Source organism: Taudactylus pleione, unplaced genomic scaffold, assembly GCF_031769625.1.
Source record: "Taudactylus pleione unplaced genomic scaffold, aTauple2 ptg000130l, whole genome shotgun sequence".
NCBI classification, from domain to species: Eukaryota; Metazoa; Chordata; class Amphibia; order Anura; family Myobatrachidae; genus Taudactylus; species Taudactylus pleione.
In genome coordinates, this window is record NW_028284532.1 from 5,124,182 (window position 1) to 5,150,932 (window position 26,751).

A 26,751-nucleotide genomic window follows, 5' to 3' on the forward strand; every position below is an offset into this window, starting at 1 on the left:
TTAAAACGATATTTCTATAGTGCATCACCGGGTGTGTACAGCGGATATGTCTGTGAATGACGTCGTTCAGACATATCCGATCTGCTGTGCGGCACAGCCGATGGCCAATATATCTGAAGGATATATCGGTCATCTGCTGGTGTGTATGGGCGACCTGCCAATCGCCCGTACACATGCTGCGGCACCCTGCGGTGATTGACAGCTGAAGTGGGTGCCCGCCCATTTGAGCTGTCAAGCCCGACACATCGGATAGACTTATTGGTAAGCGTGTATACACTTACAAATCGTCAGATAGGTCGGCCGAATAGCCGACCCGTTGACCTAGTGTGTACCTAGCTTTACTCACCCATTGTATTTAGCTTTAAAGTAGTTATTGGTATGATCAATATACCAGTATGACAGCAATATTCTGGAATTAATGGTAGGAACCTCCATTGGAGTGCCATGGACTCTTGAATGATTAAATTATTTTTCTTTGTTTAGCACCCCAAGATCCCCTCCTTTGCAAATTTGCCGATGGAGGACAAAAAAAAAGGCAAACCCAGGGGAAGTACATTCAGAATGGACGTGGCTGGCCACGAGATGGAGAGACGGTAATTCCAGTCAAGTTCTTCATTGCTGTTTCCTCCTTCTAAATCCTTTTACCAGTAATAACTATTATGTGTCCAAATTATTATTACTTTTTTTTACGGTATCCTTTTTTTTATTAAGGGTGGAATGACCTTAACCTATGATCCTACAACAGCTCTGCAGAATGGGTAAGATACTCAAGTTTCATTCTTTGCCTATTCAGATGACGCTCAAGTCTTTTATCCAGAAAATGTGATTGAGTGCCAATTGCATGGATAATCCTTACCCCCTAATTGATATTCAATGAAGGCGATAATGTTATTATTACACAATCCAGGGCATCCTATATTGCGCCAGTTTATCTGCTGCATCGGCTGCCATTTGGCGTTGAGCCTTAGTATAAATGTTATGGACTTTTCTCAGCCTACGAAGGTGATTTACCAGTTCGTTGTGCAAAACTACAAAATCAGCTTTGGTCCGGCCCTTTTACTTGATTTGTACAAATGCAACTAGATTTCCACCAAGGAGCATAAATGTGCAGAGCAAGATGGCAGTGTTTGCAGAGGCCGAGGGGTAGAGTTGTGCGGCGTTACTCCCATTTAGGCACGCTGACGCACCTAATTTAATGGGGACATGTAGAAAAAAGTTTTCTCTTTTCTTTATTATGACTGTTGGAATGAGGTAAAAGGAATTTTTAACAGCAATCCTTGATGTGTCGAGGGGTGCATGACCACTTCCGCTCCACAAGAGGACTTACATTTTGCACCAGCCTTGTGTTGATTGGAGGCCCATTTTGGGCCTCCATGGTGCTCTAACAGGGAGATGTGCTTTTCTATGCACACTCCAAGCAATGTAATAAAAAGCTTCACACAACCAAAAGTGACCCATATTAAAGCAGTCATGATGTCCATAACTCACACGATTAGAGTAAGCCATAAATGATGCCAAACCAGCTGTATTTTAGGAGAAAGACTGGAAAGTGTGATGTAATGTTATGGATTATACTCAGGTGGTAGGGGGTAGGACCTGTGTGTGATGTTCACATGTTTGTACTCCTCAAGCTATTTCTGCTTGTCTGCAATCTGAGGCGTCTCTCTTGGGCAGTGATTGATAATGCGCCGTCATATGTCCTAGGACAGGCCTGGCCAACCTGTGGCTCTCCAGCTGTTGTGAAACTACAAGTGCCAGCATGCCCTGTAATAGTTTTAGCATTCCCTAATAGCAAAACTGTAGCAGGGCATGCTGGGACTTGTAGTTTCACAACAGCTGGAGAGCCAAAGGTTGGCCAGGCCTGTCCTAGGATAATCATCCAGGAGCCTCAGTACAATAGCATTATGCTGTAGACATTCTGTATGATAGGTGAACCGGGCTCTATGAAGTGCAGTACACCAGTTTTAGTTGCCTATCCCAATAATCCTGTTAATCCAAATAAATCACCTGTGTGAATGGCAGAAAAATGCATTTTAGTTAAACAAATTGATGCCAACAATTCAGACTACGTATTTATCAGGTATCTCAATATATGTTTTTATATTTCCCAGGTTTTACACCACCCCATACAGTATTGCCCCCAACCGGGTGATCGCTCAGGCAGCCCTCTCCCCATACCTGCCATCACCTGTTTCTTCTTATCAGGTATTTGGAACAATGACTAAACACGAATTATATGTTACGTGGTGCAAACTTTACCAATCTCATAGTGTATTGATTATTTGCAGGTTCACAATCCCTCCTGGATGCATCATCAGTCTTACCTCATGCAGCCTGCAGTGAGTAATCATTCATTTCTCATGTTTGTAAACCAAAACCCCAACCTCCAACCTTCTATCTGACACCTCTCTATCCGTCTGACACCTCCAACCTCCATTCTGACACCTCTCTATCCGTCTGACACCTCTCTATCCGTCTGACACCTCCAACCTCCTTTCTGACACCTCTCTATCCGTCTGACACCTCTCTATCCGTCTGACACCTCCAACCTCCTTTCTGACACCTTTCTATCCGTCTGACACCTCTCTATCCGTCTGACACCTCCAACCTCCTTTCTGACACCTCTCTATCCGTCTGACACCTCCAACCTCCTTTCTGACACCTCTCTATCCGTCTGACACCTCCAACCTCCTTTCTGACACCTCTCTATCCGTCTGACACCTCTCTATCCGTCTGACACCTCCAACCTCCTTTCTGACACCTCTCTATCCGTCTGACACCTCCAACCTCCTTTCTGACACCTCTCTATCCGTCTGACACCTCCAACCTCCTTTCTGACACCTCTCTATCCGTCTGACACCTCTCTATCCGTCTGACACCTCTCTATCCGTCTGACACCTCCAACCTCCTTTCTGACACCACTCTATCCGTCTGACACCTCCAACCTCCTTTCTGACACCTCTCTATCCGTCTGACACCTCTCTATCCGTCTGACACCTCCAACCTCCTTTCTGACACCTTTCTATCCGTCTGACACCTCTCTATCCGTCTGACACCTCCAACCTCCTTTCTGACACCTCTCTATCCGTCTGACACCTCCAACCTCCTTTCTGACACCTCTCTATCCGTCTGACACCTCCAACCTCCTTTCTGACACCTCTCTATCCGTCTGACACCTCTCTATCCGTCTGACACCTCCAACCTCCTTTCTGACACCTCTCTATCCGTCTGACACCTCCAACCTCCTTTCTGACACCTCTCTATCCGTCTGACACCTCCAACCTCCTTTCTGACACCTCTCTATCCGTCTGACACCTCTCTATCCGTCTGACACCTCTCTATCCGTCTGACACCTCCAACCTCCTTTCTGACACCACTCTATCCGTCTGACACCTCCAACCTCCTTTCTGACACCTCTCTATCCGTCTGACACCTCCAACCTCCTTTCTGACACCTCTCTATCCGTCTGACACCTCTCTATCCGTCTGACACCTCCAACCTCCTTTCTGACACCTCTCTATCCGTCTGACACCTCCAACCTCCTTTCTGACACCTCTCTATCCGTCTGACACCTCTCTATCCGTCTGACACCTCCAACCTCCTTTCTGACACCTCTCTATCCGTCTGACACCTCCAACCTCCTTTCTGACACCTCTCTATCCGTCTGACACCTCTCTATCCGTCTGACACCTCCAACCTCCTTTCTGACACCTCTCTATCCGTCTGACACCTCCAACCTCCTTTCTGACACCTCTCTATCCGTCTGACACCTCCAACCTCCTTTCTGACACCTCTCTATCCGTCTGACACCTCTCTATCCGTCTGACACCTCTCTATCCGTCTGACACCTCCAACCTCCTTTCTGACACCACTCTATCCGTCTGACACCTCTCTATCCGTCTGACACCTCCAACCTCCTTTCTGACACCTTTCTATCCGTCTGACACCTCTCTATCCGTCTGACACCTCCAACCTCCTTTCTGACACCTCTCTATCCGTCTGACACCTCCAACCTCCTTTCTGACACCTCTCTATCCGTCTGACACCTCCAACCTCCTTTCTGACACCTCTCTATCCGTCTGACACCTCTCTATCCGTCTGACACCTCCAACCTCCTTTCTGACACCTTTCTATCCGTCTGACACCTCTCTATCCGTGTGACACCTCCAACCTCCTTTGTGACACCTCTCTATCCGTCTGACACCTCTCTATCCGTCTGACACCTCCAACCTCCTTTCTGACACCTCTCTATCCGTCTGACACCTCTCTATCCGTCTGACACCTCCAACCTCCTTTCTGACACCTCTCTATCCGTCTGACACCTCCAACCTCCTTTCTGACACCTCTCTATCCGTCTGACACCTCCAACCTCCTATCTGACACCTCTCTATCCGTCTGACACCTCCAACCTCCTTTCTGACACCTCTCTATCCGTCTGACACCTCTCTATCCGTGTGACACCTCCAACCTCCTTTGTGACACCTCTCTATCCGTCTGACACCTCTCTATCCGTCTGACACCTCCAACCTCCTTTCTGACACCTCTCTATCCGTCTGACACCTCTCTATCCGTCTGACACCTCCAACCTCCTTTCTGACACCTCTCTATCCGTCTGACACCTCCAACCTCCTTTCTGATACCTCTCTATCCGTCTGACACCTCCAACCTCCTTTCTGACACCTCTCTATCCGTCTGACACCTCCAACCTCCTTTCTGACACCTCTCTATCCATCTGACACCTCTCTATCCGTCTGACACCTCCAACCTCCTTTCTGACACCTCTCTATCCGTCTGACACCTCCAACCTCCTTTCTGACACCTCTCTATCCGTCTGACACCTCCAACCTCCTTTCTGACACCTCTCTATCCGTCTGACACCTCTCTATCCGTCTGACACCTCCAACCTCCTTTCTGACACCTCTCTATCCGTCTGACACCTCCAACCTCCTTTCTGACACCTCTCTATCCGTCTGACACCTCTCTATCCGTCTGACACCTCCAACCTCCTTTCTGACACCTCTCTATCCGTCTGACACCTCTCTATCCGTCTGACACCTCCAACCTCCTTTCTGACACCTCTCTATCCGTCTGACACCTCCAACCTCCTTTCTGACACCTCTCTATCCGTCTGACACCTCCAACCTCCTTTCTGACACCTCTCTATCCGTCTGACACCTCCAACCTCCTTTCTGACACCTCTCTATCCGTCTGACACCTCTCTATCCGTCTGACACCTCTCTATCCGTCTGACACCTCCAACCTCCTTTCTGACACCACTCTATCCGTCTGACACCTCTCTATCCGTCTGACACCTCCAACCTCCTTTCTGACACCTCTCTATCCGTCTGACACCTCCAACCTCCTTTCTGATACCTCTCTATCCGTCTGACACCTCCAACCTCCTTTCTGACACCTCTCTATCCGTCTGACACCTCCAACCTCCTTTCTGACACCTCTCTATCCGTCTGACACCTCTCTATCCGTCTGACACCTCCAACCTCCTTTCTGACACCTCTCTATCCGTCTGACACCTCTCTATCCGTCTGACACCTCCAACCTCCTTTCTGACACCTCTCTATCCATCTGACACCTCTCTATCCGTCTGACACCTCTCTATCCGTCTGACACCTCTCTATCCGTCTGACACCTCTCTATCCGTCTGACACCTCCAACCTCCTTTCTGACACCTCTCTATCCGTCTGACACCTCCAACCTCCTTTCTGACACCTCTCTATCCGTCTGACACCTCCAACCTCCTTTCTGACACCTCTCTATCCGTCTGACACCTCCAACCTCCTTTCTGATACCTCTCTATCCGTCTGACACCTCTCTATCCGTCTGACACCTCTCTTGCATCCACTTTATTCACTGCTCTGCCGCTGATGCCACCTTCCTTTTGTGCCCCAAAATATCTGTAGGCCTCCATGGCACCGCCAGGAGTATATTTTTCCTGTGACCTTAAAGAATTTTCCCTATAAAGTAAGGGATCGGGAACATTTAGGAATTAAGGTTCCTGTTTTCAACTGGAGTAAGAGATTGCTCTATAACTAAAATATCACCAGAAAAGTGCCGGCAAATATAAACCGGTACATCGCCCAGTGCACCTGAAAGCAGACCAGTGCACGGTGCAGTATATTATAAAGCAATAAAGGTTTTCATCTATGTCAGTGTGTCTCAGCCCTGGTATTTACGGGCAGCTAACAGCACACAGATATATGCTTGTGTAATATGATTATCCCGCTGTCTTCATACACTGATATACTGAAATGATGCATGATAAGAAGTCCGCGAGGACTGGAGTTGAGAACCACTGATTTAGAACCACTCTTTGCAATGTTCTAGCATAATTGGAAGGTGACTAGGCAATGTGGTTGTGTGCACTGTTGCCCCTTGAACCTTCACTTTTTGGTAGGGTACTGTCCTCACTCCCACTATGGACCATGCTATTTCCATCCAGCCTGCTTCCATGATGGGACCTCTGACTCAACAGCTGGGACACCTGTCGCTGGGCAGCACGGGAGCGGTAAGAGATGATTCATGTGTTGTGTACAAACAATAGAGGCTGTGTATGGTAATAAGATCATAAAACTATTTCTTGCATAAAAAAAATGAAGGCATCCAAGTCTGTAATAATGAGTAGGAACATTACATGGTAGATATTAGAAAAGTCATTGTCTAAGTTTTCATCTTTAACCATTTTGATTGCCCTGATTAATGTTCTGTTTGACTTTAGTATATGCCAGCTGCAGCTGCTATGCAGGGGGCTTATATCCCCCAGTACCCGTCCGTGCCTTCTACTGTCTCCATAGAGGTGAGTTGCTGTTAGGATGGGAATGGTGGAATGAGAGGGTAAAATGGTATAATACTATTTCTAAGGCTTATTGAAGAATATTGCAACATTTTATGAAATAAGCCCCATTTTTGCAGATGGGGAATCCGGTGTGCGTCATGCTCAGATGGAGACTGGTGTGTAATATGAACTTTTGTGCATAATAATAATACCAGAGCTCATAATAAGGATTACTAAGTGTCAGTAGGCTGGACGTTAGAGTATCATATGCTCATTTAGTGGCTTTTACTGGGTTTCCCCTCCTCAGAGGGCATCAGCTGTTATGCTGGTCTCCAGTGTCTTGTTTTCCCAAATCCAATCATTCTTCTCTTGCTTAGTCTGTTATTTTCTTAGCATTCAAATTCCTGATGCATCCAGATTATTGGGGTCAAAGTGAATATTGGCATCACTCAGCAAAGCATGTGAATTTTAATGTGTAGTCTAACGTCAGGTCACATGGGTGTTCCAGTTTTTAGTTATTAGAATTTCCTCTTTGACAAGTGTCTCCAAATGAACTTGGCTACATCTGAAACTTACATTTTTATGTCTCACACCAGCCTTAGGGGTAAATTTAGTAACCATCGGTTTTGAATCTATTTCAAAGCCAACGGCCAATGACGGGTAGCGCCATCGCATAGCAGTCTAAAAAACAGCACATTGGTTTTGGGTGTCATTTGAAAAACCAATGTTGTTACCCGTCAGATTTCAAACCCCTATATTGCAGCAGTTCCGACGGCAAAGTCGCCATAAATGTGCAGTGGAGGTTAAGCCCTGCACAGATCACTTTGATCTGTGCATGCTTTGTAAGCTGAAAATTAAAAAAAGGGTTAAAGTTTGAAGAAAAAAAAGCATGGGGTCTCCCCCAAAATCCATAACCAGCCGAAGCTGGTATTGGAAAATAAGGGGTATAACAACGTGTGGTTTACCTTATTTTCCAATAACTAGCACCAGGTTGAACCAGTCGGCGGACTGATGCTATAGCAGGGGGACACAGAGCGTTGGGTCCCCCTGCCATAACGGCAACCAGGCCCAAACTGGTCAGTCCATGGCTGGAATCCTTAGGGAAGTGTGGATCCCAAAAAAAAAAAATACTCAAGGACAACCAGTCCTGGGCTCAAAGTCTGTGGCTCTTCTCCACACTCTTTGTAAGCAGTTTTTTTTTTACAGATGCCTGGCCTGGCATAATGGCACTTGAAGGATGCATGCCTGGACATAATGGGCCCGCTGGTACCTGTACTCCACATGTAAAAAAAATATTAAACAAAAGACATGACACGAACACCGAATGTAGAAGTCCTTTATTAAATAAACACACCCACTCTATTACTTACAAAAAAAGGGGATCACATACCCTTCATTCATGTAGGCATCTATGGGTCTTGGCAAAAGCAAAAACTAGTCACAACTTGCTTTTTACAGAGCCCCATCATGAGTGACAGGTTACTCCCAGTCACTTTCCAAAGAAATTAATGGGGACGCGCTAATTGGTCTGTTCGAGGCAGTTCCCAAGCTCTGACCCAGCTCTGATGTTCTAAAGTCTGTTGGTCGGTTTGCAAAACCTTTGGAAAAACATCTAAAAACACAAAACTGACCATTAATAAGTATACCCCTTAGTATGAGCAAGAGCAAGGTTATTACAGTGGGGGTTTTCTATGTGTCCTATAAGTCTAAAAATCACACTGCCCTGCAAACAAGCAAGTGGTTGTGCTGTGATAACATACAGATGGGTCCACATACATATAGCATCCTGGCACGTTAAACAGCCCTTCTAGCCGCGTCATGCCGTGGCGTGACTCAGTAGTGCCTGGTGTCTTTTCATGCGTCCTTTTACCTTCAAATGTGTCTTATTCGCACAACAATGCGAATAAATAGCACAAGTAGCTTCTGCCGAATAACATTATATGCAGCATGCTGCATATCATTTTAATCAGCAGAAGCTGCTTGTGCTATCTATTCGCATCGTTGTGCGAATAAGACGCATTTGAAGGTAAAAAGATGCACGAAAAGACGCCCGGTGCTACCGAGTCACACTGAACTCCATGTCCATGCATGATTTACTTTTATTGCCCTCTGTAGCAGGAATACTTGTGTAATGCCCCTGAGTTCCCTTCTGCACTTATTTTTGGCCTCCTCCAATCACCTTAGATAGGAAACAGACCCAGTTTCTTCTTTATGTAAATCTTTATATAAAACTGTATCATTGAATGTAAATTATGATATAATGGGAGAGATCTAATCAGAATGCTGTGTATTTCCATCATTCAAAAATTGCTGTATGACTCAATTATGATAGACTGCTCCTAATTATTTATTTTGCCCAGGAGAGCAGCGGGCAGCCTCAACAAGTAGCCGTGGAAACCACCACAGAACATGCTGCTTATTCGTACCAGTGAAAGTAAGCGCAGGTAAGAATACCAGCACAAGACTAAAAAAAACCAGTAGATGTACAATGTATCAAAAAGAGAGTCAATGGAGAGGTGTTACAGTAACTCCCCCTCTGGCGATCTCTGTCTGGCTGTATCGCACCGGCATAGCGCTGATGCAATACGTCATGGCTCCTAGGCAGCCCCGTTGTAGGTGAGCATAGCGACACCCTCAGCTTTTCATCGTTTAGTAAGTGTCCATCGTACTTCGCTGCTATAACTGGATGTTGCAACAGTGGCGTTATTAAGTGAAAACAAAGGTGCCATTGGAGAAAGGTGGCTTTTAATACATTTGGAGAAGCAGTAATAAACCATTTTTGCGCAAACACCAAAAAGAAGGGGTTATCATAGCTTAATACATTTGGCACGTACGGGCTGATTCTGAGTCGGACAGATCTTTTCGCACGGATGCAAATAGCATGTTTAGGCATACAGTTGGGCGTTTTAAGAGAGGGGGAGCCCGTGTGCAGATTCAGTACGGTCCCCCTTCTCTCTCGTGCGGAGCCATGGTGTAGTAGATTCAGGCTTTGTGCCAGAATCTACTGTGCATGCACGCTCTCCGGAAAATTGGCGCCTGTGCCGTTTTCCCGGGGACAATAGTACTGCGCATGCGTGAGTCACCGGGAAAAATGGCTACCGCCGGCCCGGATTCTCGTATTAGCCCTGTGCAAAGACCCGTAAATACAGCCAATGTGCGTCTGACTTACAATAACGCCCATAATCTTCATATAAGCTCTCAGAGCCTCCTATCAGTTTTCCTAATGGGCTAGGGGCCTGACTCAGAGATGTACACTTTGCCAATGTTTATGTAGTTGAGCGATTATCAGTAAATCACACATGCGTCTAAGTCACGCAGCGCATGCGGCAAGGTACATTACCATAGTCACCTGTAGTGACAAATTACCTGCAGTGTGATTGACAGCCGGGGAGTGTTTGGTGGAGCTTATGGGGAGTGGTGACTAAGAATGCAGGCGGGTCGCCACCGTTTATGGGGCGTGTAACATCTTTTGACTGCGAACCCGTACGCAAGAAATATGGCTCCCTTTGCATTGATGTCCTGAGTTGGAAGCAAAGTGGGTGCAAATTACTGAACACATTGTGTATTCCTGCATATAGGTCATACGAATTAGGAGATGCCTCCGGATTTGCGTGGGCAGTAGCCTAGTTTGTGATAAGTCATCATTATCATTAGCCCTATAGCATGTGTAAGAGATAAGCCTGATAGTTGTGTGTGTGTGTGTGTATATATATATATATATATATATATATATAATGGCTGGTCTGAATAAGGTGCATTTGCATTAAACCCCCTTACTGAACTTTGCCTACTTGACAGCATAGTCTGGACTTGTGTGGTGGAAAAATACACCACACCAGCTGGTGTAGTACTCACTCAGCATCAGCACCAGAATGACCAAATACAACAAGTTGGCATACCAAATCACTATAGCCAGTGTGTGGGGGAATGGGAGGAGAGGAACTCAGTACAGTGGCATATCTACAATGGGTGCAGGCTGTGCAGAGTGCGCACATGGTTCTGAACCATGGGAGGCTCCCATGGCTTCCACCCTTCACCCATTACAATGTCTTACCTGGCGGCCACCACACCTTGATTTATTCGGAAACATGACGTTGATATTAAAATTCCAGAGACATCACTGGAAATATGGCATGTGGGCAGAAGATGTAATGCTGGCCATACACGCTGCAATTATCGGGACGATCCGCCCGATATCGGCGGATCGCCGCGATAATTGTAGCGTGGGGGGGGGCGACCGAGGGTTAAATATTGCTCGGTTGGGCATGCTGGATTGTCCAGCATGCCCCTCCGATGCGATATTTACCCGGTAACTGTCGGCTGCATCGGGCAGTGTATGCCCAGCGCGGCCGACAGACAGACATTTCCTGTGTTCCTTGCTACGGAAGGAACAGGGAAATGTCTCCTCCCCCGGGGGCGGAGCGCAGATGTCGGGCTATACATTGTGAGATTTCTCTCACAGTGTATGCCGGCGACATCTGCGGCTGGCAGCCGGCCAGAAAAAAAATGTCTGTCAGACATTTTATCTTGCCGTGTATGCCCAGCATTAGATTGTTGTGGAGCATTTGTTATATTCTGCACAAATATGCACGAGCCTCGCCATGTTTTAAGAAGCCACTGGCACAGGGTATGGATAATCATACAATTTGCAGGTATATTGTCTTAGGGGAGGGGGGAAGAGAGCAAATCATGGCCAGATGTGTGGGTCACTCCTGCGTGCATGTTTTTTTTTTTTTTTACTTGATAAGTGTTACATTATGGAACATGACATACACTTGAGGCTATCCCTGTAAATATATACTGAAAAGGTATAATTTCTTTGTCAGGTTCACATGTGGGAATGAGTCAGCACGGGAAGTGACCAGATGGAGAACTGCGGGGCTGAATATGAGGCTTTACTGAAAGCGGGAATAACTGAAAAGAAAAAAAAAATACATGTGCTGGGGGGGATGAATGAAGAAAAAAAAAAAAAACAATTTATTTTTCTTTCTTTCTTTTGCAAAGAAGCATTTTTACTGCAATAAACTTTAAAACTTCCAAGGAACCAAAGCAGCTAGAATAAGAGAACTCAAGAAACCTTATGAAACCAGAACAGATTTTCAAATCTAAAAAGAAACAAAAGAAAACAGAAAAAGAAGAAAAAAAAAGATAAAAAAAAAAAATCCAACAAAGCAGAAAAAAAAAACAAATTCTATTTTAATAAAGAAGATTTTTTTTGTCATTTTTTTTACCGTAGAATATTTTTTTTTTAATTTAAATGTGTGCCGTACAAGGAAGGTGCAGTACCAGGACATAAGCGGCGGATCGTATGCGAAAGAAAGACTGTAAAGGGGAAGTTGCAATTTTGCTGCCTGACGCCATTTTATTTTTCATTTTTTTAAGGACTGTGTGGCTGGATTTTGTTTGTTTATTATGGGGTTGGGGAGGGTTGGGTGGGGCTTGTTGGGAAACAGGAGGGGTGCAAGTGATATGCAAACTGGTTTTTTTTTTGGAAGGTGAGTTTATCATTTTGCTTGCACATTTTGTTTATGTTTATTTTGGTTGATTTCTTTTTCCAAAATGGAAGCCATGGCAAAGAGTCCCAGAAATCAAAATGGATGCCAACATTGTAGGATTTTAGGAAGGATGAAACAGAAAAGTTAAAAAGTGAAAGAAAATCACAGAAGTGTAGACCACTCAGCTGCACACAAGCTTCTTACTTCAGAATATAGATAATTTATGAATGCATCAGTACACGTCACAATTGGTCTCTAAGTAACTTTGGTGTGTAAGTTAAGAGTAACGTATATATGAATTATTATTTATTTTCATCTGAAGTTTCTTGGCAGCTTTGTAGTCCATAGTGAGATATGCTGGCCTTCATAGGAATACTAACCTTAGGAATCCTTGAGAAACGGTGAGCGTGTCAATCCAATTATGTTTAAGACCCTGTGATTTTTTTTATTTTTTTTTTTATTATGTTTTGTGATGGGGGGCCTACAGATTTACAGAACTCTCTGGTCACTCTCATCAATAATACCAACAAACCCATGTAAGATAGATTTACTCAGTTACTATACATTATAGCTTCTCTCTATGAAAACTTATGATATTGACCGCTTTAAGGTGGTCAGTAACAAAAAGCAAAGGTCAAGATTTCATAATAACTGGCTGTGTGCAGATATGTCAGTTAATGAATGAATCATATGGACTATCACTTATCTAAGCCATGCAACCTGGTTTATATTCTCTCGTGTGCATCTCTCATCCGCACAGTAACTGTTACAATTGTCTCTTTTCTCTACATTATACTTTAAACATCTGTTTGGGTTTCGTGAGGGTGTGTGGATGCCCCCTTGTGGCATTGTGGAATATTGCCATTGTCTAAGGATTCCAGTAGCGTTCACTACTTTTAGTGGGTCATCTTAATGGTTTTACTATTGCGTGCTGCTGTTTTCTGTATGTAGATTTTGAAGTTTAGCTTTACCACGGAGCTACTTAGTCTTCCTGAAAGATTTCCTGTTTCACAAGCGCAGAAAATAAACTTGCAAGGTAAAGTGTGGAAAGTGGCTAGACAGAATACTAAGCCATGGAAGGCAGGAGGTGTAATACCTATTATCGACCTCCCTTACCCTAATATGTGTGTTTGTCTTCATCACAAGCTTCCCATTGTGCAGAGTGCTACAATCTTGCCAATTCAGGTTTTTATTTTGGACTGGTCTGTCATCTGGCTTCAACTTTATCTATTTTGGTAAAAGTTACAGTTTGGGAATTGTAAAGGAGGCACGCATCAAACTTCATTGACCGTGATTGTAAATAACATTTTTCTTGGGTTTGTTTAAGAGGGCTTCCAAAATTTCTGCATCTGCTTACTCCGTATAATGTAAATAAATGTTCAGGGCATTGAGGGTTAGGTCTGCTTTTAATATTTGTGGGTTTTTAATACATTTAGGAATAATATGAGCCTAAACCAATCTATTGTGATGACCGTGTAAATTTGTTGGATGGAAAAAACATTTTTGAATGGTTTGGGGTGAAGACAATGGGGGATGTGGTCACTTTGTCACATATTGATTGGTTGTGGTCTTATATGTATACTTTTGTGAGGCTAAACCTCATGTAGGCAGGGCTTGGCTTTGTATCTTATGCTTCAGATACTTTTCCTGTCTGAATTCAGATAGATACACATTAGTTATTCTGGGGATGACTGTTCTCCACCTAACATTACATTTATGTCATTATTATGGGGGTTGTGAGCCCTCTATCACCCTCATTCTGTACTTTGATTCTTGGTGTTACTGGCTAGGGACACATGGCCTGGTTCTGAGATGTACGCAGTGCCGAAGTTTCAATTACTGTCCGAGTTGCATTGCGCATGCGTCCCGATGGCTTACTGTTGTTGCTTGCAGTGAACATTTATTCTCAAAGTGATTGACAGGCAAGGACAGTTTGGGGGGGGCAATGGAAGGGTGGTGGTGGTGACTCAAACACAGGAGTGTCTCAGCCTGTGACTACGATCCTGTACACTGTTGCAAAGACTCCGGCATCTCAGTACCGATTACTCAGAACGGACTGGTCTGCGACTGATACTGCATCTTTGTATTCAATTGGTTGGATTTGCAAAACCGCTGGGTACCGCTTCAATACAGATCCCAGCGTCTGCGACACTTGCATATTTTCAACAACCGTTGATGCGTACAAAGACACATTCATGACGGGATTTGCCTCGATCTCTGACTCAGGCCCATAGAGAGCTTAGAGTACTTGGGTATCTGGGCAGTGGCTGAGTAAATTATTTTCCAGGTCACCCACTTATATTAGAAATAGATCTGGCTTTGAAAGTGTAACTATTGCCTGCACACAGCAGAGACTGCCCATTGGTAGGAGGAATGGCAAGCACCTAGTGACATCACTGAGGCATACAGTGTGGAGTGATGTCACTAAATGGATTGCTTGCTCATGAAAAGTGGGCCAGCTCACGTAGGGCCTGATTCCGATCTGGACGCAGTTGCAGGTGCGGCCGCCTCTGTTGTTGCAGCCGCGACGTTCTCTTTTGCCGCAGCAACACTGCTTTTTTCGGCTCACGTCCGTTCTTCCTACTGAAATGCCTACAGAGCTAATCAGTCGCTGTGCCCATTAAGACGCATCATCAAACATTGCACCAGCCCTATGGAGGAGCAGATGGTCCGTCTGAACATGGCCGCCTGTGTCAGTGCAATGACACAATCTGCATCTGGCTAGTCATCCTCCTGTTACTACCCAGAAATGCCCACCGAAATGCCAGCTCTTTCTGCTAGCAATTTCAAGCTGCGTCTTAGAGCGGTAACCATCAGGACACATGCACAGTTCGGCTCGGATGCATTTGCTGACTAAAAATATTGGGCACTTGTGTGTGGCATGGACACTAGACTGTGGACCGTGGCATCTATCAATCAGACCCATAACGTCTGTAGGCAACAAGTACACTTTACCGAACAACTAGGACAGCTCCATAGATCATATCCAAACAGTACAAATCCAGTCCTCAAGATTGATCACATTTTGGTTGAAGAATAGAAGTAAACTACCTATATATAAGGAATGATTCCGGTTTAATTGCATTTTTTTTTCTGTTGTAATATCTGTCCTTTACTTCCTACCTGTATATTCTACCTGTACCAAGTGACTGCAACATCTCATCTAGGGCGGTATGTACTAAGCATTGCATCCGCGGTACATCCCGCCGTCTTATTGAGTACATATTGCGGTTAATTACTGTAGTATGTACTTAGAAATGCAATTTAAATCGCCATGGACAGCTCCCGATAACAGCTGTCCTTTGCAATGCCCTCGGATCGAGGGACTTCAGAGGTTTACACCCAGAAGTCTTTCCGATCGGATTCCTCTCAGGGGCGTCCCAATAAGAAGCTCATAGGCTTTTATTGGTTAACGCCACCTGAAGATGCTACATATGGGAAATGCGGTAAAATCCTCAAAAACTTCATTTTCATGGGTTTTACCACATTTTTCACTGTAGTACATCCCGCCACTTGACACATCTATAGTACATGTTTTCAAGGCACCATTTTTAAGTATATATTTGACAACATTATAATTGGCTAATGTGGATGGAATCTTAATATTGTGACTTATCCAAGGTGCATTGGATCCTATTGATGTCAGTCAGAATATGAACATGACTGTTTTATATGAGGGGACCTTTATATTTAAATCTAAAACTGTGTGGTGTCACCTCAGTGTATTAAGTGTATCCAAGAGAACAAATGGATTATTGCAGTAGTGTTGTCAGCTGACACACACATATAGACCAAACAGGAAAAATGCTGATATATTATCACTACCTCTGGTGTCCGATGACTTCTCAATGATATTGGCTTTATTTAATGAAATGGTGCCAGGAGAACACATGTGCTAGATCAGAGCTTTCATTTCTGTGACTACAATAGCCAGCTAAAAGCTTTGGGTTATTTTGTTGCGCATTATATTAAATTAGACCCAACTAGTGGTTCTGTAGATAAGGGCTGCACAATGCTGCTGGTGTATCTCATAAAGAATAGGCTTTTATGTATGAATTAGTTTATGTTTTCAATTTGAATATGTTTTTGCCATTCTCCACACTCACATATACTTACCGTATTGCGGACCTGATTCAGCAAGGAACGCAGCTGCTTATACGCACGCAATCGGCCGATTGTTGCGTTCTGTGTATGCATCGCAGTGGGCGTGCGCGAACCAGTCTTTGTGATCGGGACTGTGATCGCGGAGCCTACGCAGACCCATCGCAGATTGACAGGAAGTGCCGTATGTGAGTGGTGACAGGGGGGTGATCGGCCGAACGCAGGTTTGACCGCTGTTGTATTGGCGTACATAAATTATCCACTGCGATACCATACGCAGACTGAGGCCTCATAGCGTGCGCTGAAGTTAGCAATTCCTGAGTTTGCTTCCTGACCTGCCTTACCTGTGCGTATGGGTCCGTTGGTGCTCGATTATACCAATGTGTTTGCAGTCTTGCTAACCATTACAGATGTGCGTGTAAAGTAAAGTGGGCATCCTTATGTAGTGCTGCGGTGGCGGCATTGTGATCGCTATGGATTAGCATACTATAGCACTGAACTGCGTGTGTACGCTATATTGCGTACCCTAATGAATCAGGCCCTGAGTGCAGACACCGCTCCTAATAGGAACGCATCTTTTGTGTCTTTATTATAATTCATACAACTGTCTTTGTTGTCGTCATAAATTATAATACTAATGAGAGATGTAGTAAGCCTTGGAGAGTGATAAAGTACCAACCAATCAGCTCCTGTCGGTTTACAGGCTGTGTTTGAAAAATGACATTAGTTGCTTGGTTGGTACTTTAGGGTCTATTTACTAAGCCTTGGATGGAGATAAAGTGAATGGAGATAAAGTCCCAACCAATCAGCTCCTAACTGTCATTTTTCAAACACAGCCTGTGACATGGCAGTTAGGAGCTGATTGGTTGGGACTTTATCTCCGTTCACTTTATCTCTATCTATGGCTTAGTAAATAGACCCCATATATCACTCTCCAAGGTTTAGTACAGTACATCTCCCCCATAATCTGTAAATGCCAGCTGTCGCTAAATGTAGGTCATCCACAGAATTCACTATTGGACTGTAACTTTCCAAACAGAATGCATCCTGCAATATAATACAGCCCTACAGTATTCATTCCTGTAAGTGTCATACGTTACATTTCCTTTTGCATTACATTACTTGTTTTTCCTTCTATCAGACGTACACAGGAGCCTCGGAAGGACTAGGAAATTCCTGCCTCAATACTTGCTAGGCCATACCCATGGCTGTTTCTTTCACAATATATTTAAGTGTGTGGTGGTATAGATAAGTGTTAATAATAGTAGTCCATTCACACACGGCATGAAGCCATTATAATGATGTATATATGTGCATACCATACAGACAACAAGAGGGTGTAAAAAGTGACCAATGGATGGTGCGTGGGGGGGGATGTACAGTGTCTTTGTACAGTCCGTGTTCATGAATAAGCTGAGTAGATATAGAATCCCATGTGTGGATTTTGTTTGTAGAAATAGAAGGATTTGTTTTTATTATGTGTCTGTATTTATGAATATGTTACCAAAGAGTTTGAAAAGCCATATAAAGGGAAAAATAACACTTTCATCCCTCCATACACCCCGATAGTGCAATACATTGTGTTTTCCAACATACTTGCTGGTTAGTAAAGGTGCGATTCTGAATGGAATAGCGGAGTAGAAAACCAACCTCTTTATTTATGCCTGTACATATAAATGTTAGTTTGCCGAAAAGTTACAAGTGATTGTTTGGGTCTGTGCGTGTGTTATGTTTCATTACTGGCAGTGTTACCATAATGCGTGTTGTGTATATAATTTTTGTCTGTTCCTAGGTGATAAGAATATGATGGGTTTTTATTGATAAAATGAACAATAGACCTCATGCTAGTTTAGTCATTACTGTCACACGATGCAGCACCCAACATCTGTTACTATGCACATGCAACAAGTACCTGGAAAATGTGCTTCTCTTGGTACTGGTACTAGCCTGGTTTATATAGTGCATTACTAGCACAGCTAGTTTAATAAATATCCTTATTGTAATGTGCGACTGAATGGAACAGGGCAGAGTGCTGTCATATTTGTGTAGTGTAGCTGAAAAACATCATTTGTGAGACTGCAGCCCATCAGTTCACAAGGACCTGATGACGTCACTGGAGCCTGAGGCACAGCAGAGCCTTATGCCTCAGTTGTATCACTAATTCCCAGTGAACTTACAAACTGGATATTGGTACAGACTATAATATTGCTGCCTCCACAAATTACGAACGGGTATACTGTAATAAGTCTTCATTGCATACTAAAGATACATTTCTGCTATTGGAGACTTACTTGTACGGCTGCTATGCTGCAGGACAGATTCCACGCTAACCACAGGCATCTAATGAAGTTATCATATATGAATTTATCAGGTGGTCTGTCTAGCCTAGACATTGAACATCCTAATTTTATCATTTTATGCATTGATTCATCATTTCTGGTCCTTAAAGACCAATCTGAACAAGTCTAGTTTAGGATATATGCACAATCTACCCATCAAAAGGATGGATACATATATTCATATGCCACAAAGATCATAGCAATCACCTCAATCTATAAATTATTGCTTTCACACAATATTAGAATAGTAAAAAAAACACTCATTAAAACCTTTTCAAGTTAGAGATAATGTGGCTGTAATGGCTAGTTTCCTGCTATACAAATACACAGGGAGTATTTACCCATCATGTACTTTGGGTTGGCTAATAACTAAAGCAGGGGCTGGCAGCCTTTTCCTGTCCGATTGTTGTGAATAAATGGGGGAGATTTATCAAAGCTTGGAGAGAGATAAAGTACTAACCAAACAGTTGCTGTCATTTTTTAAACAGGCACTGTAAAATGACAGGAGCTGATTGGTTGGTACTTTGGGGAGATGTAAGAACAGGTGTTAGCTGTAATTTCAGTTATGTGCGCAGAATCCCTGCAATCGCTGGTCAAACCAGCTGCAAGAAGAAGACTGAGATTCGCTGGACAGGTGAAATAACGCTCTTCCTCTTCTGCAAATCAAGATCTAATACAACTGGGTGGTGTCTGGACCGCCTTCACCATGATAATGGGCCAAGCGGGTCTAGACATTTAACTATTATTAGCCACCCATATATCTCCTATCTCTCTCCAAGATTTGATAAATCTCCCCCTATAACCCTTAGTTTTGTACAATCTTTGTGCCTTAGCTCAGGCAGCCAGTGGAAGAGCATAAGTGTATTTTAACAGCAGATAAATGGTTGATATTCCCTGCAGTACAGTGGCCACATGCATTACGTTTCAGTCGTTTGGTTTCAGACTAAGGGGGAGATGTATCAAACCTTTGAGAGAGATAAAGTGAAGAAGTTACCTATAGCAACCAATCAATCAGCTTCTAGCTATAATTTATTTAGCACAGTCTATAAAATGACAGAAGCTGCTTGGTAGCTATGGGCAACTTCTCCACTCTCTCTCCAAGGTTTGGTACATCTCCCTCTGAAACTGTGTACAAATTGGACAGATAATGCAGTCACATCATACAAGACTTAATCAGCGTGGTCCAGTCCTAGCAAGAACTAGAATGCTGTACTTCTCTGGTTACATACTCACTGTGATGTTGGGAACTCCCAAATAGCCTGCCCTGATGCTTCCATGTGTGACCGTTAGTCACTAGTGTGGTGTAGAATGTCTTCCATGTTATGTGCTTTACAAGCTACCAGATTATGTTGCTTGGGTATAACTAGGCTGTGAGTAATAGGAAAGGCCAGTTGTTGTGTTATTTACATATTTTAGAGTCTGAATTTTAGGCTGTTCTTGAATGCGTGAGATATTCGCACTGTGGTGCGGACAATACTGGTCCTATTTCTTTCTGCATATATAAAAATAAGCTGCAGAGTTTCTATGATTCACACGATTAACCCCCTTATTCGGAGTGCCTTATTACTTTAGTGTACTGTACACATGTCCTGTAGCAGATGATGGACATGTGAGAGAAATGATTTGCTGTTTGTGTCTTGTTGCTGCTGATGTCACTAGGACAGTGATGTGTACTGTGTGGAGTCTGTACGTTCCTTTGTGGTGCAGGGAATTGCTTTCTGCTGTTTAATGAAATCATTGTAAGATTCTGAGGTGAAAAAGCAGAAATCACTGGTAGCTTTCTTGTTTGCCATTATTTTATTATGCAGCTTGAATTGGGTCCTTTATTGATTTAGATGTCAGAACTGATCACCAGAAGTATGAAAGGTCAGAATCCTTTAGAACCTTTTCTAACAGATGATGGGAGAGAGCTACACATTGCAGAACTGGGGAGACCCATGCATTATTGCTGGGTGCGGTGATATTAAATCATGTAATACCCAGAGGCATATGTTCCTGCAAGTGTTTCAGGGCTTGTACCCACTGGCTCTGATTATATGCCTATTACCACTAATTTTAACACTACACTATGTGTAATGTAAATATAGATTGCATTATTTCCAATGACACCAAACACACTCACATTTTACTAGTGTTCAGGTACATTCCCTAGTGAATATGTCTTTCTCTTTTCAATGCATTTATTGCAAGGTAAGCACATGGGTGTGACGCCTACAATGACCTGTAACTACATAAACACACTAGTAACAAATGCATAGCTAAACAAAATAAAAATGGCTATTGGGTACAAGGCTTTGGAGTATGCATCTGCTAACTCACTCTCTGATGCAGCGTCCTGGTGAATTATTAGCTTGCCGACCAGTCGTTGTGTAACTTAAATAAGGACAAAACAGTAGTTGATGAAGAGGACAAATGAAACTCCAAAAAACTGTTATTAGTATGAGGACATTGTATTCTATCCCATGTTCCATTAACAGTGTAGTATGTCAACCCTGTTACTAAGGTATGTGACCTGCCTTTTACTAGCTTGGTAATGGGATAACTGGTAACATCAGCTCTTGCTGTATTCTTACTTGTACAGAGGATTATTTTCTCTATCCATTTCCAAGCAACTGGAGTTGTTCTCATCTACATCCCAATGACCATATTTTAATGCTGCCTGTCTGTGCAAATAGGTGAAACAATTAAGGTCTCATCATATAGTGCAACATACATATGTCAGATTACTGATCTATCATTACATGACCATTTAGATCTCCAATAATGCTCAGCTAGTTGGAGGAGGTGTATAAGCTATGTCTAAAGACCAGAATGCCATTCTTTTCTTGTATATTTTCTCTTGACTGTTACCATCATATCCTTTTTTATTTTAGTAATGGTTTCCCAGTCCTCAGTGAGTAACCCATAAGATCCACTAATACACTGGGTTTCTGGCTAGTGATGAACGATCGTCCATACAGTTTATGTTTGGTTTTCATGTGGCCAAGTTGCTGTATTTTCAAGATCTGAGCATTGCTGATAAGTTAGTCTATAGTTCCAGTTACTGCTGACATGATCCCATGTTTGATACTTTTTGTTAATGTTATATATTGGTGCTGACACTTTTTTGTGTGCATGACCTGGTTTTCAACCTCACCCATCATCAGTATAAAGGTAAAGAAAAACAGTGGGCCATGACGGCACAAATATATCTGGAGCTAAAAGGATGGCTGCAATGCCCATTTCAGAACTGGCACGATCATAGAGGCATCTTGGTAAATTTGGTTAGAAGATGACTGCACCAAAATGTCTCATTCTCACTGCAACAGATCCAGCTGCTTTGCTCAACCTACGCTTGGGAATCGCTTCTCGAGTCGTTTCATACATCTTTCTTCCCCAACTCTCCAATGTTGTTAACAAGTCTCTTAAAACAAACCAATAATCCTATTACCCATGAAATGTATTGAGCAGCATCTGAAAGACCGGTTTAGCAATATGGACTTAAATGTAATGTCCTTATAGATCCAGCTTTGCTCTTTGATCATGTGCCACATTCTAATACATTCAGCCATCCTTCCAGAGGGTATGTGTTAAGCTGGCCATACATGCTACAATAATCGGGGCGATCCGCCCGATATCTGCGGGTCGCCCAGATAATTGTAACGTGTGTGCGGGCGACCGAGGGTTAAATATTGCTTGGTCGGGCATGCCGGATTGTCCAGCATGCCCAGCCGATGCGATATTTAAGGGTAAACTGTCGGCCGCATCGGGCAGTGTATGCCCAGCCACGGCCGACAGACATTTCCTGTGTTTCTTCCCATGGAAGGAACAGGGAAATGTCTCCTCCCTCGGGGACGGAGCGCAGATGTCGGGCTAATACACTGTGTGTAATCTCACAGTGTATGCCGCGGACACCTGCGGCTGGCAGGCTGCCAGATAAAATGTCTGTCGGTCTGACAGGCATTTTATCTGCACGTGTATGCCCAGCTTTAGTGTTTAGTCTATTATAAGACCGGAAGTGGACACACATATATATATATATATATATATATATATATATATATATATATATGATCAACTTGAGAACTTGCAAGGGTTGTGTATAGATGCACAGTGTAGACCTTCCACATCCGGTTCTTAATGGGTCAGCTGCCCCACTGATATTAATGTACCCAGTCCAATTCCACCTTATGTAATACCTATATACAATGCATTCAAAGAAATCTGCATTTTGGTAACGACAGGACTTGTTCAGTTGGTTACATCAGCAGTGATTTAAACTCAAGGATGTGAGCCCTGGAGGATCATGGGAAAGCAGGAGCTTGTTGGAGTGAATCTCTCTTGACCCTTGGTGACACCAGTCATGGGGTCAGTACAGTGCTGCTAGCTGGCGGGTAACCTGGATTTTACTCAGATTAGAAAGATAATAAATTGTGAGCTGTCCAGCTTTGTGTAGCCTTATGTGTAGACTACACCTCAGACCATGCTCCGTCAGCCAAGGCTTACAGAAATTCATGTTCAACAATAGCTAGAAAACCACTAGTGACATGAGCTACCTTATCCAGACATTGTTGTATATTAGATTGGCGCCAGATGTCTCCAATAAATTGCATGATTTTGAAAATCTTTAACTTGTCTGAACAGCCAACTTTGGGAAAAGCAGGCATGGAAACAGAAATAGGACGTATGCTGCCAGTCTTATTGTAGGGTAGTATTGTACACCAAATGAAGAGCAGAAAAACAATAGCCAAGGTAACTTACATGGGTTAAAATAAAAAAATGCTACTTACATTTGAACTGGTGCTTTTGTGTTTCAATTGTAGCTGCCAAAATCGGTTACCCCTTCCAAGCAATAGCAAAGTCTTCCTCTCTCCATTTGTTCCACACCATGAAAGGGTTTCTACAAGGCCAGCAGACAGGGAGATACAGCTCTTTATTCAAAGGATAAAACTGCATTGTGATTTATTTTTATTTTGTGTGTGTGGTTTAAAACCTTTTTTTTACTGCTAAATGTTCCAGAAAGACTCAATCATACTGTCTGAGAGGGGATAGGAATATGTGTGTAGGATAACGAAGGCATTTGCGAGCGAAAGGAAATGCACGTTTTATAGTGTGTAATGTAGAAGTCTCCTCTCTACACCGGGGGACATGATATAAGTGGGTGGAGGTGTTTAACACTAAGTAACTAGTTAGAAGAACTGGGGAACCATTTCCCATTAAATGAAGACCATTTAAATGAGTTTTTATCTAATGTAATTAAGATTTATGGAAATCAATAGCTTTTATGGATGCCCATTTGCTGGGGAAGAATCTAGAACAAGAAATGGTAGAATAATCCAATTTTAGTGAGCGTAGGGTTCAGTAGTAGATTACATGGTCTTTAAAAGACATCAGCATTTTACTATGATCAGCTTTTTAGGTGGCAGATACTTTCCTCAATTAGTTTAATAAATATTTTTCCATCGAGGACCACCCTGTATAAATAGGACCTTGCATTGGCCGATCTGGGATAAAACAAAACTATACTGCTATGACAAAGTCTTCCACTAGTCAGTGTGCATTTATTTTCAGATTCATCTGCAGAATTCAGAAGTGCATCTTCAGTGTAGTACAGCTTTCTGTCTGTAGCGGGGGCCACCGGCCTAAAGGCCATTTTAATATGCTGAATAGGGGTTAGGTGCCTTGGACCTGACATGTCAAAAAGCCTCAAAGCTGCACATAGCAAACTAAGTGTCAGGTTATCAAACGCAAACTAGGCCCATTTATTACCACATATAGATACCACTGGCAAAACCAATATCCATTCACCAAGTGATTCCATAAGTACTGGTGTCTTATTTGGAGATGTAATAAATGAGCCATTTTTGTACCAACTTAAAGCAACTTGCCATATGTTGCGAATTTGTTTATCAAAACGGAAAAAATGCAAATTAAGATTGTTCTTTAGTTTGTACAGGTTTATTTTTGTGTTGAATGCACCTCATTTCTCTCACACGGCTTCTGTGCTCAAATCTTTTTCATTTTGTTTTGTTTTTGCAATGATTTTGTGAAGCTCAAATTTGAAAAATGTTTTTCAATAAATACATAATAAAAAAAAGTTGTGTTATTACTTTCATACTCAATTTCTATTATGAAAAGGCTGGAAAAGGAGACTAAAGAAGCCAACACTGTACAATAATACAAAAATCCACATTCTGAAAATGAACGTTTTAAAGGGGTCTCTGTATTAATAATGGTACTGCCATGATTATTAACAGTCCATCTCACAGGGGATATGTTCCTCAATTTTTTTTTTTAAGTTTTTTTTTTTTACGCACTTATCCTTTGGGGGGGCTGTCCCAAGGGTGCGGAGCAGTTTCCCCACCTTTGCACCCCTAATTAGTGATTTTGCGCTTTTTTTCTCCACCTCATAGGCAAATCTTTTTCGCCTATTACACTGCATTGTTTTCGCATCCGCGAAAAGCGGATGGAAATGAATACGGAGATGTTTCCGCATGGCGAAAAGTCGCAATCGGCGATTTTTCGGCGACTTTTTGCTTCTAATTGAATAAGGGCCTATGTGCTACCGGGAACTCGCAGGGATATTGGTTGCAGTAACTGCTGTCCCCGCGAGTTATATCCCCGGCATTTAGGAGAAGTCTTTCTGTGAAATCTCCTGCATTGTGCTATTAGTACATAGGATCAATACCTCAAATTATGCAGAAGCTGCAGTTTCTGCATAAGTTTATGTAAAAATCAGCTTGATACATATGTCCCTTAGTCTGCAAATTATTTATTTTAAATGTTTTCTTTTTTTTTTTTTTTAAACCGACCTATTACCAGGTCTTAGGATGTGATTTTGAACATTGTGTAGTAATAATAAACTAGAGAGAATTTTCTTGAACACAGGCCAGGCCTGCTTCCTCGGCCCGCACACCAGGAGAGCTGTGGTGTATACAGGAGTGGGCATAGTGCAGTCTGACGGCTTTGCTTAGAAAGGGTGCGGGCCTTTCACAATAGAGAGAGCCATCTTGAGCGATTGGCTTTATACAGCACAGCACTCCTGCTTTGCTGATTGGAGAAAGCAAATACCAGTGTAGAAAAGCTTCCGTCAAATATGAATTACATAATTATATGAAAAAGCAGTTTTGGCTTCACTATGAATATTTTTAAACGGTAATGGGCAGAAAATGGACACGTGTAGGTTCAGCGTGCGCTTGCCAACCATTTTAAGACAGTCTCAGACAACCCTGGTTCTGTATGCAGTAAGCTGGGGTAAGTCACCAAGAAAAATTAAACGTCTAAAGTAACTTATTACTAAACTGCTTTGTTAAAAGCAGTGAAATGGGAAAACTAAGATGAATCAGGAAGACACCTTCACCGTGTCCTCTGAATGTTTCTGTAAAGTAAATGACCTATCAGTGACTATCAAAGACTGTTGGGGAGATGTATCAAGGCTTCGAAAGAGTGGACAAGATGCCATAGCAACCAGTTTCTAAGATAGCACTTTTCAAATATATTCTATACAATATTAGGTAGAAACTGATTGTTATGGGAAACCTCTACAAAGCCGCTACTGCTAAATTATGCTAATGCCCGCAGGAGACTTCTGAAGGAGCAACACTCCTCCTGCCGGCACCACAGATATGTGGGATGGGGAGTCCAAAGACTCACCATTGCGGAGGGCCACAGGTGTTGCCCTTCTGCATAAACCTAGGCTACCTCAGAATTGGAGCCGGATCTGCTCATCCAGGGCCAGGAAATCTGCGTCGGTAGATGCAGACCTAGGCCTAGCCACACATACAAAATGGGGGCAGGTTGCCTCTCCTGAAATGGTGGCTGTTGGGCACTACGAGCAAGATCACAGACTACGATCTGCACATGCTCAGATCAGAAAACATTGCAATACAGTGACAGTCTGAATCAGGCCCATATATAGCCAAGATGTAGCATTTTTTTTTAATATATGTAACATTTCTTGCTCGATCTTAAAACAAATACGACTGAATTAGAAGTTGTGTGGGTTTAAAAAAAAAGAAATCAAGAATAACAATGGACATTTCTATCA

At 43.0% G+C, this 26,751-nt stretch overlaps 1 protein-coding gene across 4 annotated transcripts in view; it reads left to right on the forward strand.

Moving 5' to 3' along the window:
- RBMS2 (RNA binding motif single stranded interacting protein 2) overlaps positions 1 to 12,195 on the forward strand; it is a 108,184-nt gene extending 95,989 nt beyond the window's left edge. For 3 of the 4 annotated variants that reach the window (XM_088473157.1, XM_088473158.1, XM_088473159.1), the window contains exons 7-14: positions 484 to 593; positions 712 to 758; positions 2,112 to 2,205; positions 2,289 to 2,339; positions 6,413 to 6,523; positions 6,734 to 6,811; positions 9,151 to 9,234; positions 11,617 to 12,195. In XM_088473157.1, the coding sequence (XP_088329283.1) occupies positions 484 to 593; positions 712 to 758; positions 2,112 to 2,205; positions 2,289 to 2,339; positions 6,413 to 6,523; positions 6,734 to 6,811; positions 9,151 to 9,222 (563 nt within the window). In that variant the 3' untranslated portion in view covers positions 9,223 to 9,234; positions 11,617 to 12,195. The remainder of the gene's footprint in view (positions 1 to 483; positions 594 to 711; positions 759 to 2,111; positions 2,206 to 2,288; positions 2,340 to 6,412; positions 6,524 to 6,733; positions 6,812 to 9,150; positions 9,235 to 11,616) is intronic. The other variant, XM_088473160.1, reaches the window with a different exon arrangement.
- The last annotated feature ends 14,556 nt before the right edge of the window (positions 12,196 to 26,751 follow it).